Here is a 14,560-nt window from a genome sequence, read left to right on the forward strand (position 1 = left end):
ACTACATGATACTTTCCACTATGGCCAGCCTAAGTAATAAGCTAGATATAAATGCCCCCTCCCCCATTGGGCGAGCATGAAAATAGTGCCAATAAGCGCAAAAGGCCAAAAGCATAGGGGGACCTCTCCACCTATTATTTCGTTCCGAGCTTCCAGATCAAACGCTTCTTTTGATGCGGGACGTTACTACCATATCACTACCAACACTAACGGACTTCGTCCCCGAAAAAGAAACAAGAAAAAACATCCAGCATGCAGCAAAATAAAAAAGCTTGATTTTGGTCTAAATACATGATCAACAAAATTCATACCAATTATGTATTTGTTATACATTTTTTCACACATGGTGAACATTTTCTTTATACACATTTTAAATTTTAAAATGGTCATTTTTTTTGAAACATGTATATTTGAAATAAAACATATTTATATATTTTTTAAACAAACAGGTTGTGGCATCCCGAACACCTGGGCCGGTCCAGTCTAGCGCTTGCCGTGGGTCTGGCCTATGTTTGGCTATAAGCAATAAGCAATAAGCAAAACAAAAACCCATGCTAGCACCAGGCCTAGGCCCCCTTGCCTTGGACTTGTCTCCGTCACTGTTAAAACGCGCCCTCCATTGGGCGAGCCTCAAAGCAATGGTAACAACGAACCGTCAAAAGGCCAAAAGCATTGGCGAGCCTTCCGTTCCGAACTTCCCGATCCAACCCTTCTTCCGACGCGGGACGTTACTATCATTATCATCATACCACTACCAGCAGTAACGAACTCCATCCTCAAATCAAAAAAAAAAAAAAAAAAAAAAAAACAAGAAAAGGCATCCAGCTCGCAGCAAAATAAAAGCTTGATTTCGATCCTCCATACCAAAGCAAAGCCCTTCCCCAATCAACAATAAAAACCCAAAGCAAAGCCGCGCCGTCTCATCCACAAACGCCACAGCAGCCCTGGCAGCGCTGTACTCCATTCCGATACGAAAGCATCTCTCCCATCCGTTCCGGACCCTGCTTGCTTTGAGAGAGAGAGCCAGTCCTTTAACGGCCACACCACTTCCAACCAGAACGAAAAGCCATATGTGGACGCACACGCGCCGATCAATCCTCGGCCCGGCAGGGAGATCCATCCGTCCATCGAAACGGCCGTCGGGCGAGGATCTGTACGGCCACCACACCCAAACGGAGCAAGACACAGACAGAGAGGGAGAGACCTTCCCCTCCAAAAAGATCGATCTCCTATCACGTAACGGTGTCAGGGCGTATACCGCGTGTATATATGCGCTCCGCCCCTCCACCACCACCGATCTCGCGCCAGCCGAGGTAACAACAACAACAAAACGATCCGACTCCTACTCCTACTCCCCGCCGAGGCCTCGCCAAGGAAGCCAGAGGGATACGCGCGGGACGGCGAGGAGGAGGAGGAACAACCAAGGCGAGTTGGTTGTGCCGTCATCAGGTGAGCGGGCGGGCGCCTTCCGTGCCGCATCGCCCCCCACACGCACGCGCTTGTTGCTTTCTCTGTTCCTGTTCCTCTCCCGCCGCGGGGGGAAAGCGGAGGTGACCCACCCATGGCGGCCAATGCAGGGGCGTGCGGCGGCCGGCGGACGGCGGCGGCCGGGATGGGCGTCTACGAGCTCGTCCGGACCGAGGACGCCGCGGGCCCCGCGATGGATCTGGAGGCCGGCCGCGGGCTCCCCCCGCCGCCGGCCAAGGCGCCTCCGGCGGCCGCGCAGCGGCTCGTCTCGCTCGACGTCTTCCGGGGAATCACCGTGCTGGTAAGCGCCAACAAATCCCGGCTTTTTTATTTCGTTTTCTGCTGGTACTATCACGCATCTTTTTCTCGCCCTTCTTTGCGATATTCCCGATATCTGATGCCCCAGTCGAATTGCTTTGCTTCCCGCGGGCTCCCTTCGTCCCCGACGGCCGCGATCGACTTCCACTGACACCCAAACATACATAGATGCTCCATGGATCATGATGCAGCATGCCATGCTAGCTACTCTACTCATTGCCGCCGGCCTTCTTCCCTTTTTCCCTTTTTGTCTGCACTTAAACTAGAGTATAACCAGAAGAAAGCAGAGTTGATTCAACCAACCACATGATCACTCTGTGCTAGTACAAGATTGATTTTTTGCTTCAGGGAATATTACTGCTGGCCAGCTAGCGAGGCCCGCCTGTACGTACGGGCCGGCATGGCAAGTTGCCTCTCTCAGTTATAGTCATTGCTGCCACAGCCGTATCATTGCCTTTGCCTGGGTGCCTCTTCTTCAACCTCCAGCTCCGAGTGCCTCTGTTTCCTACTACCATAGTCTCTGCTCTACCTCTAAAGATAGCCATTGTATTGTAGCCATGCATTGTGGTGACAACACAACACATCTCGACAGCGATTATAGAGATCATTAAACGGCAGTTATCCCACGCATCCTGATATGCTTCTTTACAACTGACGCCACAGGCCTGGCCCGTCAGATTATGAAGAGTTAATCCTCTCATCACCTGGCCGCCAAATGGGTTTCGAACCGTCGGTGCTCGGCCCACCGGCTCGCAATAGGAAAATACCCCTAGTTGCAAGCGTACGGAATTGAGTTTCACCAGCTCTTGGACCCGAGCCTGCACACGGCAGAATTCATGCATTGCTGATTTTTTTTTTAGTAGTATATACCTTGTGTTGCTGTATTGCTTCCGTACCTGACTCTGTTGGATACGAAAATAAAAGTGGAAAGAATGTCAACTCTAGCTCACCGGTCCATGTTAGATAAGTTGATGAGCGCATGTTATGCTCATAGTCGGTACTTAGAAAAGGATATCGTGTACGCGGCTGACATGATGCTAAGTTCTAATAGTGGTAGATCCCTCAAAATAAAATTTCTAATAGTAGAGGTGCAGAGTATGTCCTTTAGGGTATTTCTAACCGATCCCCTAAAAATAGTAGAGTATCCGATGAAGTTAAATCATAGTCAAGTTCTGTTCGTTTCTAGCCAATCCCTTATATATAACGGAGTAAAAAACGAGATGTGCATAAAATTCAACATATATCATATATATGATTAAAACAACCGAAGTTCAGGATTGATTCTATTAAAAGAACCAAAGTTCAACATAGATTCTATTGAAACAATCAAAGTTGAACATAGTGGCTACTTAATTCAAACTTCGGCTTAAACTCGACATAGATTAATTCTACATAATCTAGACATAGAATCAATTTTGCCTTCAACTAATCCTTCTTATATAGCGATGTCCATTGCGCCCGTGTCATACCACCGCTTATGGGGTCCGGCCCTGTGCCATCGTCGACGATGTTGGGGTAGATGCGACGCCATTCTTGGGTGTCGATCTCCTTCTCCCCCCCCCCCCCCCCCCCCCCCCTCTCCTCGTCATCGAAGATGACGACAACCGCCTCGTCCACCTCGTCCTTGGTGAACCGTTTTCGCTCTGCGTTCACCAACTCCGGGTACTGCCGGCGGAGGTCCGCCATGTACTCCTCGTCGGTGGCCTCCACTGCGAGCAACTCCCTCGCCGTCCGCTCCTCCTTGGCCATCGCTGCACTAGCAGTCCCCGGCGGCGGCGGCTCGAGATGGACATGTGCTATCCTGAACGAGAAGTTGAGGCATGCCTTGGCGCCATGCACCCGAGCATCCCAACGGTCGTACTCCATCACGACGAGTTCGACCGTGTGGAAGGAGCCGAGCCAATGGCGTTGGCCGGTCTTCCTGTCTCGGATCTTGGCCACCCAAGTACCTCATCCCCGTTGTCGAACGCCGTGGTGGCTCATCTGCAGCCGCTGCAACGCGGGGACGCCTGGGAAGCCAAAGAAGGGGCGACGGTGGCGGCATGGACGCAGGGGAGGACGGCGACTTCTTGAAGAAGATTTGGCGAAGGAGGACGCGCGTCTCTCGTGGTGGCGCAGATCGAAGCTATGGATCGACGGCGGGGACCTTCGGCATTGGAGTGGAGGGGCGGCGGAAAACAACAGTGAAGGCACTGACGGCGGGGGCAATGGTGGGAGGAAGAGAGTGGTTTTTTTTACTCAACCACCGCACGATGAAATAAATATAGGGATGTTTTTAGGACCGGAGTAAAAAAATTACTCCCTTGCGACGGATAAGGGATCGGCTAGGTCCCCGTTAGTGAAGTAAAATGGATTTTTACTCCACTAATTGATTATATGAAATCGGTTAGAAATGACCCTAGTGGTGGTGAGCAACACAGTTGACAGGGGCCAGGCGAGAGAATTGGTAAAGGCGACCAAGGAGTCGAATATCAAGGGCAGAAGAATTTTATTTATTTTTTGTGGAAAAAGGGCAGAAGAATTTTATTTATTTTTTGTGGAAAAAGGCAGAAGAATTCAGAACAAGATGAATAGTAGTACAACCACACAAAAAGATGAATAGTAGTACAATTTATTTTTGAGAGAGATGAATATTATACAGTGTGATCATGCACCTTGTTGTGCTTTTGAAAGGGTCTCCCTTTGTTCAGGTCAACTGTGGTTTTTCTTAAACAATTAAAAAAATTGCAATTTCATCCTTTCCAACTGGGTAGTGAGGAGTACCCCTTCGTTTTAAAATAAGTGATTCAAAAGTGACTCTACTTTATACTAAAGTTAGTACAAAACTGAGTCATTTTTGAATCACTTATTTGGGGCGGAGGGAGTACAGTTTAAAGATGGATTGAGACTGAAAAAAAAATTCTCAGTGTAGTTAATAGAAGCGTTTCGGAAACGGGTAACACATTTTAGGTTGTGGTTGGATGCTTGATCGGATTCAGTGTGTGTGGGCACAAAAGGTGAAGAATGTTAGGTACGTACAGATACAGATGGCTAGTTTATAGAGGGGTGGTGGGAATTGTTGCATCTGTGGAGGTGGTGTGAGGATCACGTCGGGTAGCAAGCCAATATTCCCCGACCCGGTGAGGAGGACGCATGGCGTATGCGTCGTCGGCTCCACGCCAGAGTCGAGACAAGCCCATGAGACGACCGGCGCCTTTACCATGTGACGCGCTCCCTCGCCGTCGCGCCGCAAGCGATCACCCCTGCTTTACATCACGCGGTGGCGTGGCGGCGTCCGGTGTCCTGCGCTGCGTGCGTGCCGACTCGACCGGCCAAGGCCGGGTCGCCAACTGCCGAAGCGACGGCTCATTACTGGTGGCAGCAGCTCGTGGTGGGTGCGACGTTGTTGTTGGGTGACCGGGTCGGACCGACAGATGGACGCCGGACGCGTGAACCAACAGCACGGCCAGGTTCCGGCCGGCGCGGCGACGGGCGCAGCTGCCTCCACATGGCCACCGCCGTATCCTCGCCGCTTGTTTTGTTTTCTTCTCATCCGTTGCTTGCTTGGCCCGCGACGCGCAACCCGCGGTCGACACGCGCCGCTCCATCGGCACAAAGCCAGGGCGCCGATTCGCCAGGCACAGGCGACTGTGGTAGAATCTCGCTGTTTTATTTGGACGTTGGTACGAATACGAGCAAGCAGCTAGCAGGTGTGTGGCCTGGGGCTGTCCCTGGCGTGCAGATCGTGCGGCCTGATATGGCTGTCCTACCCGCGGCGGTGCCCTTTTGAAGGTTCGCGTCACCGGTGACAATTAGCTTTCTCAGCTCCGGTTGCCCTGACCGCGTCACACCACCATGAGTTGAGCATCAGGGAGAAGCACGAGTAGTAAACAAGGGCGAACGTCGGTGTCTCGCACTAATAACGCGGCGCAACCGTGCGCTGTGACTAATGGGAGGCACCATCACCACACCACAGTAGCACAGACGAGCAAGATAATGTATACTTTTCAGCCCTGTGAACTAGCTCTAGCTACCGTCAAAGAAAAGCTGACCTACGGGAGTGAAGATCCAGTAAGCTGGAAGTGAGAAGGAAGCACGTACGAAAAGGAGAGGAGAAGCAAATGTCGGTGTCATCATCATCATCATCACGCGCATGCTGACCCAGTAGTTGTGAGAGATCCACTGAGACTCATCGACTCAAAGTACGGAAACGGAAGCAACTTTTTGATGTAATATGGTCGATGATGGTCCTGTTTAGGCCAAGTAGTAGTAACACGGTAGCCTGACTAGGTACGACCCTTTCTCCTTGGCGCGTCGCGTTCCAGAAATGAATGATCAGTAGCTACTGGCTGTGTAGAAAATTAATACAGTAGCAAAGCTAGCCGGGATGGCACGACAAGTATATGGGTAGAACAGCAGTGTAGTACTGGTATATCTTCAGAGGAGATGTGAAGCAGGGACTGATATGAAGGTCACAATCCTGTGTAGCCGTTTCAAGCGTGGCTGATGGCAACACCCCAACCAATTTTCTTCCGTGGGAAAACAAGGCTGTCCAATGGACCGAAAATGACATCCCTGTGTCCAACACAGCCCTCCCCGTCCAAGTGATTGGCTAGCTACCATCTATAGCCCAGAGAGGGTCTGAAAATCATGAAGCAACCCATCCATGCCTAAATGCTGTCCACTTTCTGCAAAGACCAAAGACGCAAGTTTTCTACTTCTATGCTAGGATCAATTTGCTTGACCAATTTGACAACGCTAGGCATTGTTGGGTTGCCGCTCCACTCTGTGCCGTTGCCGTCTACTCCAGTTCACCTCTTCTACTAGGATACGCCTAGGTGACTGAAAGTGAAAGCTAAGCGATGCCACGGCAGTAGAATGGATGATGGATGTGCTTTAATTAACACTGTAATTTATTAGCAAGCTGCGTTAAGGAGAAGGTTAGGTTCCCGTCGCTGTAGATCGTCTCCCCTCTCCACCTGCTGGTCTTATTTACTGCCCACATGCGGACCTGGTAAGTTGCCTCCTACGCGGAGAACGTCGTCTTCTGAGTTGTGGCCTCGTGGATGTCTCACACCAAGTGATTCACATTGGCCGAGTCGTGCGTGCCACGAAACTTGCAGCTGGTGCTTCCATTCGATTCCTACTTACTTCCACCGCACGATCAGCCTTGGTGTTGCCGTGGCCTTGTCCATTACTTTCTGGATGGACATATGTCCCTTCTTCTCTTCCTAATGATAATTAAATGACACGCTAGTCTTTTGCGTGCTCTGAGGAAAGAAAGAGAGAATGGCGGTAACATAGGGTGGGAAATTCAGGTGTGTTGGGCTGATGTTGCCGAGGGGCGACCGCTAAAGCACATGCTGCTTCTTGCAATCATGCGCTCGATTTCACTGTGGGCTTAATCATGGGGCTTTCTTTCTTCCCGGTATTCATAGAATATTCGTTTTTCGTGATGAAATGCATCTGGAGATTGAATCTGATGCCAGAGCCAGACCACCATATATAATGCGAAGCTGTAACCATCACCTACCAGCATCATGTTCCTTTGTCTCTATGGACTTGTATAGCTGTGGTTTTTTAAGACGTAGTTATGCAAGAACCACGAAAATTAGTACTCCTAAAATAACATTAGAAGAGTGGGAGCATATTTGATTATTTGTTTTTTTCTTTCTCTAGCACGATTGGATCTGGTCTGTGACAAGTGGGATGGTTGGTTAATATAGAAAGGTCTCCAGTATATCTGTAGATGCTTGTCTTAGACAGTGGAAAGTTCCAACTAGTCTCCTAAGAAACGGTAGAACAGAACTTGTTACTGGCTCGAATGCACAGTACAGCTCTATATACTTTACATAAGTCATTCTGCGCCCTTCTAATCTGTTAACAAAATGGGTGAAATAAAAGTTAACTGTTGTTTCCATTGCTGCAGCTTATGATCATCGTGGACGACGCTGGATCATTTCTCCCGGCAATGAACCACTCCCCTTGGGAAGGTGTAACCATAGCTGATTTCGTCATGCCTTTTTTCCTTTTCATTGTTGGGGTCGCTCTAGCTCTGGCGTACAAGGTACACACTGACAACAACATGACCATGACATTTACTTTCGTTCTGTCAAGCTAACACTGGTGTGACATTCATGAGTTGCTGTTGCTTACACCTAATTGCGTCATCTCGTGATGCATGCAGAGAGTGCCGGACAAATTGGATGCGACTCGAAAGGCAACACTTCGTGCACTGAAGCTGTTCTGTGTTGGTCTTGTTCTACAAGGTATTAATTAGGATTGTTCCTGAACAGGATGACAGTACATTCGATTCGACATAATGTTTGATGTTTAGTTTCTTGTTCTGCTGTGTTGTACAGGTGGATTTTTTCATGGAGTTCGTAGCCTTACTTTTGGGGTTGATATTGCACAAATACGTTTGATGGGTATACTGCAGGTAAGCGGCATAAGCAATACATTATTCTGCATCAACAGTTCAACTAAATGTGGGATGACTGATGATTTGTGGTGTCTGCCTGGTTGCAGAGAATCGCAATAGCTTATCTTGTCACAGCACTGTGTCAGATTTGGCTCAAGGGAGATGATGATGTAGATTCTGGACTTGATTTGATCAAGAGATACAAATATCAACTGTGAGTTCAAACCTTTAAGAATCCAATAAAAAATAAAAAAATCACTGATCCAGATGACATATTTAAAGGACTTAGTATGAGCAAGTTGTGTTTCTGAAATTACCATTCGCTATTGTTCTGCTAGACTCGCAGGCTTGCTCATCACAATCACCTACATGGCCCTCTTGTATGGTACCTACGTTCCTGACTGGGAGTATCGGATATCAGGTCCTGGTTTCACAGAAAAAACGTTCACTGTAAGTTCCACTTTCACATTTATTTTTCATGCTAAGAATATATCTACCAGTATTATAGATGACAGTAGAACTGACGAGCTTCAAAATCGTAACTTATATCAGGTCAGATGCGGTGTACGAGGTGACTCTGGGCCAGGCTGCAATGCAGTTGGCATGATTGACCGCAAAATCTTAGGCATCCAGCATCTGTACGGTCGACCGGTTTATGCACGATCCCAGGTTCTAATAAAATCAAGAGCTTGCATAATGCTCATTCGTCACCTTTGTTCAGTCTGTATTAACTCCTCTCTCCTGTGACAGCAATGCAGCATTGATTCACCACAAAATGGGCCACTCCCTCCTGATGCCCCCTCATGGTGCCAGGCCCCATTTGATCCTGAAGGGCTTCTCAGGTCAGAAAAACATGATACCTTCAAAGTTTATCTCTTCTAGCTGTAACATCAGTTCTGCTCCAAGGGTAAAATCTGATTGTTTCATTTTTTCCACAATCAACAGTTCTGTGATGGCCATCGTCACCTGCCTGATCGGTCTCCAATACGGGCACATTATTGTACATTTTCAGGTGAAATGTCTGCTGTCCATTTGGTGACTACTTGATCTTCTGGATGAATGCAACATATTCTGAATTTCTCCCTCTCTATCCTTAATTGCAGAAACACAAGGAAAGAATCATGCATTGGCTTGTCCCTTCCTTCGGCATGCTCGTCCTGGCCTTCGCAATGGACTTCTTCGGTAAGGGTGTCGTTAACAGTTAAGACTCTATTCCTGATTATCCCGGGCAAATACATTGACCGCACTATTCTGATGACTCTCCAGGAATGCATATGAATAAGCCATTGTACACTTTAAGTTACACTCTGTGCACCGCTGGCGCTGCGGGGCTCCTATTCGCGGGGATCTACACGCTGGTCGACCTCTACGGGTACCGCCGCCCGACTGTCGCCATGGAGTGGATGGGGATGCATGCCCTGATGATATTTGTCCTGATCGCGTGCAACATTCTACCCATCTTCATTCATGGCTTCTACTGGGGGGAGCCCAATAACAACCTTGTAAGTTCTTGCAGATGACCCAGGGCTTTTCAGTCGAGCTTTCAATGATGATAACGTAGATTGAAATATAAGAACTAACACAATCGGCTCTGTGTTTGCAGTTGAAGTTCATTGGGATTAAGGCATGATCTGTATATGGTGGATCGAGATATAGGAAGACACGGGAGACGCATATAGAGATATTTAGGACCCTATTTGCACAGAGATTTCGAGAGATGAGTGCAGGCCTAGTTTTGCAATATGGCCAAAGCTTCATCACGATCCTGTGTAACTGCCTGTTCGACACGGCCGGGAACAGTTGTTGCACTGGTTGTTTTCTCTGAGTGCTCTATGTATATGGTAAAGAAGCTTTGTGTATAGGTGACAACAATGCAATCAAGAGAAATATATAGTATATAGATTTATTATCAGTTCCAAACACGTCTGTTGCATTTGCATCCAACTTGGTCTGGACATCATAATCCTAGGAGCCTGGGATATTTGGACAGGGAGATGATTTGGGGCATTGCACCCACATATCCAATCTGAAGACAAAGTTCAGGTAATAGATTGCCTTGTTTGTCTTTTTCTTTTTAAATGAAAGCCTTTATTGCTCTGTCATCTGCATCATAAGATGTACGTATATAATCAACCTTATTGCATTCATTGCTTATATAAAGAAAATCGAACTTGGAACCATATCGCTGAACACTCTAAACACTCAGCCTAACTGAACAATCTATCCGGTGCTCCCCCCTGGACTGAACACTCGGCACGTGAAACACATGGACGGCTGAGATCTCTCAAAAACGATTCGGGAAGAGGGGCACGATCGTCCTTTTCATGTTGGCGTAGAGCGCGCGTAGAGGCCTGTACGAGCCCGCACCGGCCCGTTAACTTTTGTATGCAGAGGGTATACATGTATTGTACGTGGGCGTTTCGTTTTCCCGTATAACCGTGCGGCGGTCGTGGGCTAGCATGTGTGGACGAAAACTTCCAAAAACGTCCCATCCTATAAGAGAGAGAGGGGGGGGGGGGGGGGGCACTACCGAGTGCATCGCCCCCACCATTTTCCCTCACCTCCCTTCCTCCTTGTCGCATCGTCTCCCCCTCGTCTCCCTCGCCCCGCCACCGCACGTACTCGCTCAGCCCCACCGCCTCCCTCTCTCTGGCCGGTTCTCTCAGGCTTCGATGGAGCAAGGTCGTGGTGCTGCCGCCGCTGCGCACGGAGATGTGGTCGAGGACGTGGAGGCTGAGGCAGATGTCGTCCAAGAAGTGGCCGCCGTCGGCGGTGCGGAAGATGTTGCACGCGTTGTCGCTGGATCGGTCGCTGCGGCGACGGATCTGGAGGAGAAGGGAGTGGCGGGTTCCGACTCCGCCGTGCCGGACCTGGTGGTGACAGCGTCTGGCGATGCACTGGATGTACGTGTGGAGGCCGGCGACAAGCAGGTGGTGGATGTGGTAATGCTTCTCGTTCCCCTCCTTTCATAGTTAGTGTTGATAAGCAGAAGATTTGGTACATAGGTTTTTTTAGTAGATTTCTGATTGAATGCCACACCCCCTTCTGCTTGTTGGTAAATCTTAATGAGAGTTAGGGTTTTTTGTAATTGATTCGTGCTTGAATGCTACAGAGATTGTATTGAGAGTTAGTTTTTTTTAATTAGAATCTTGATTGCTGCATGTGTTTAGATTTTGTTCTGTGTTGGATATGTTGTGGATATTCCCTCAGCGGGCCACGGCAGGGGCTGAGCAGCCCCCAAGTCTCTATCTATTAAAGTTGATATTGTACAAATCAAGTTAAAATCTTACTTCCTTTTATTTAAAGTCTATCAGTCAGTTGTTGTTGAAATGAACACATTACGTCTAACTAGTGCACAATTTCAAAATAGTTTGGAGCTTCCCTTCATTATCCATAAACTAAATATGTATGTAGCTTTATTTTTTATCTATAGGTTTCATCTACTTATAAAGTTAACCATAAGTAGATTTGCTAGACATGCAACTATGCCACATGAGCAACTCATATTAAATTGTTTTTGCATAACTCCATGCATCATATGAAATAGTTTCACACCTAGCAACAAAAAGTGCGCAAAGCTTTCCTTTCCTGAAGCTCATGGCATTATAATATACCATCCAATAAAAGGCTGGGAGAATAGGGCACCTAATGCAGCACTATGTAGGTAATTAGAAGCACATTGCCGAATGTTTGACCTTCGCATACCGTTATGTAGTTAGTAGTAATTGAATTACTTATATTGCAGGAAGAGGAAGCTGTTGGCATGAAGAGGAAGCTGGCCATGACTGGGTTCACGGACCCGTATGAGTCTGACTCTAACGTCGATGACGTGTATGAGGTAACCCCAACTAGATTTTTTGTCTCTTCATCAATTTGTATGAGATGTTGTTTGTTGATAAAGCCCTGTATGAATGCCTTTAAATTGAATTTTTGTGTTGTTTATTCATTAATATCATAAAGTTGTGTTGTGTGTTTATTAATTAGCTCTAAATGGGATATTTATGGTCTTTGTTCATGAAACCATATATGAATGCATATAAATGCAAATATCCTGTTGTTTGTCCATTAAATTCTTTTAAAATGGAAAATTTTGTTCTATTTTCATTTAATTCTTGTAAAAATTGTGTTTTTGTTCATTAATTAGCTCTAAATGGGACATTTGTGGTCTTTCTTTATGAAACCATATATGAATGCATATAAATGGAAATATTCTGTTGTTTGTCCATTAAATTCTTCTAAAATGGAAAATTTCCATATATTTTCATTTTATTCCTCTAAATTGGAGTTTTTTGTTTTTAAGTTCAGTATAAGCACTATACGAATGCATCTACATGGGATTTTTTTGTAGTTTGTTAATGAAATTGATGTAAATGGTAATTTACTGTTGTTTGTTTAATTAATTATAGTACATGGCTATTTCCTTTGTTTGTTCATTCAATTCATGTAAATGGCAATTATATGATGTTTGTTCATTACATTCCTCTAAATGGGAAGTATGTGTTGTTTGTTCAATAAGGCCCATATGAATGCATAATGTATTTATGCAAGTTATTTGTGTGTGCAGTACTCTGGAGATGATGTGGACAACGGGAACAAAGAGTCCTTCATTGAGAAGGAAGCCCAGAAGATCAGGGAGAAGGGGAAAGTTCAGGTGCCCATACTACACCACAAAGCCAAAGCCCAAGGATGGGCTTTATGAGTACCTTATGTCGCATGAACACGGTTTATCGACGAGTGCGGACGACATCAAGATCAGGGAAAAGCATGCAGCCCTCCTGAAGGCTCTGGGTCCCATTTAGTCACCCTCCATGGTCTAGATGCTGTGAAGCTGGATGTGGTACTCATCATCGGTATGTTTGATGATGTTTTACTTTTGCGCAAGTGCATGTGGTTGTGAACTATTGGAAGGTTGTTCTAGCTGAAGTACGAAAGACTCTAATTAATGTAGTATGTCTCTGAACTAGATATACTATCTACATGCACTGGAACCTGTTTAGCTATGCTTTGTTTCGGTGTATATATTCTGAGTTTAGGTGCTGCTATGATTTGTTGGGGAACGTAGTAATTTCAAAAAAAAAATCCTACGCCAAACAAGGATCTATCTATGGAGAAACCAGCAACGAGTAATGGGGTAGAGCATCTTCATACCTTCGAAGATCGCTAAGCGGAAGCGTTACTGGAACACGGTCGATGGAGTTGTACTCACAGCGATTCAGATCGCGGTGTGATTCCAATCTACGTGCCGAACCACGGCACCCCCGCGTTCAACACACGTACAGCCCGACGACGTCTCCCGCACCTTGATCCAGCAAGGAGGAGGGAGAGGTTGAGGGAGAGCTCTCGCAGCGCGGTGGCGGTGGAGCTATGAGGGATTCCGGCGGAGCTTCTCCAAGCTACGCGAAAGAGGTGGAAGAAGTGGGCTTCCTGGAGAGGGAGGAAACGATTTATGTGTGTTCTCCAAAGGCCAAACCCTCCACTATATATAGGGGAAGAGGGAGGGGGCGCCCCCCCTTAGGGTTCCCACCCCCAAGGGGTGCGGCAGCCCCATGTAGGGCTGGTGGTGGCGGCCAGGAAGGGAGGGGGGGGGTGGCGCACCCCGGATTGGCCTTGGGACCATATCCTTTAGGGTCCCCCCTTCCCTCTCTACCTACGCCTTGGGCTTTGGTGGGAGGCGCACGAGCCCACTCTGGGCTGGTTCCCTTCCACCTTTTGGCCCATGTTACCCTTTGGGGTTGGTGGCCCCTCCCTGTGGACCCCCGGAACCCTTCCGCTGGTCCCGGTATGTTACCGGTGATGCCCGAAACATTTCCGGTGACGCCCGAAACATTTTCGGTGTCCAAAACCCTCATCCTATATATCAATCTTCACCTCCGGACCATTTCGGATCTCCTCGTGACTTTCGGGGTCTCATCCGGGACTCCGAACAACCTTCGGTAACCTCATACACTATTCCCATATAACCCTAGGGTCTAGATATCCATGTTGGTTCCCACATGTTCCACGATGATCTCATCGGATGAACCACGATGTCAAGGATTCACTTAATCCCGTATGTAGTTCCCTTTGTCTATTGGTATGATACTTGCCCAAGATTCGATCGTCGGTATCCCCATACCTTGTTCAATCTCGTTACCGGCAAGTCTCTTTACTCGTTCCGTAGCACATCATCCTCTGGCTAACTCCTTAGTCACACTGAGCTCATTATGATGATGTTCTACCGAGTGGGCCCTAGAGATACCTCTCCGTTCACACGGAGTGACAAATCACGGTCTCGATTCGTGCCAACCCAACAGACACTTTCGGAGATACCCGTAGTGCACCTTTATGGTCACCCAGTTACGTTGTGACGTTTGATACACCCAAAGCACTCCTACG

The 14,560-nt window shown here is 47.5% G+C and overlaps 1 protein-coding gene and 1 long non-coding RNA gene across 2 annotated transcripts; both read left to right on the forward strand.

The window, feature by feature from the left end:
- Nucleotides 1-1,055: 1,055 nt before the first annotated feature.
- On the forward strand, nucleotides 1,056-10,105 carry LOC123426618 (heparan-alpha-glucosaminide N-acetyltransferase-like). Its single transcript, XM_045110481.1, has 13 exons — nucleotides 1,056-1,449; nucleotides 1,578-1,768; nucleotides 7,694-7,831; nucleotides 7,952-8,033; nucleotides 8,127-8,203; nucleotides 8,293-8,399; nucleotides 8,524-8,635; nucleotides 8,738-8,854; nucleotides 8,936-9,027; nucleotides 9,131-9,197; nucleotides 9,289-9,367; nucleotides 9,452-9,687; nucleotides 9,789-10,105. Exons 1-13 carry the CDS (start codon nucleotides 1,071-1,073, stop codon nucleotides 9,813-9,815), a joined length of 1,704 nt encoding a protein of 567 aa, XP_044966416.1. The 5' UTR covers nucleotides 1,056-1,070; the 3' UTR covers nucleotides 9,816-10,105.
- A 1,833-nt stretch (nucleotides 10,106-11,938) lies between these two features.
- Nucleotides 11,939-13,135, forward strand: LOC123426619. Its single transcript, XR_006622279.1, has 2 exons — nucleotides 11,939-12,023; nucleotides 12,750-13,135. It is a non-coding gene; the product is annotated as an uncharacterized LOC123426619 (long non-coding RNA).
- Nucleotides 13,136-14,560: the final 1,425 nt, after the last annotated feature.

The sequence above is a fragment of the Hordeum vulgare genome, chromosome 2H (genome assembly GCF_904849725.1).
Source record: "Hordeum vulgare subsp. vulgare chromosome 2H, MorexV3_pseudomolecules_assembly, whole genome shotgun sequence".
Classification (NCBI taxonomy): Eukaryota; Viridiplantae; Streptophyta; class Magnoliopsida; order Poales; family Poaceae; genus Hordeum; species Hordeum vulgare.

Bases quoted from the DNA above. Each gene is read 5' to 3' on its own strand.
- LOC123426618 (XM_045110481.1), top strand. From the start codon at position 1,071: ATGTGGACGCACACGCGCCGATCAATCCTCGGCCCGGCAGGGAGATCC. The intron at 1,769-7,693 runs GTAAGCGCCAAC...CCATTGCTGCAG, and splicing joins TCCGGGGAATCACCGTGCTG to CTTATGATCATCGTGGACGA. The intron at 9,028-9,130 runs GTCAGAAAAACA...CACAATCAACAG, and splicing joins GATCCTGAAGGGCTTCTCAG to TTCTGTGATGGCCATCGTCA.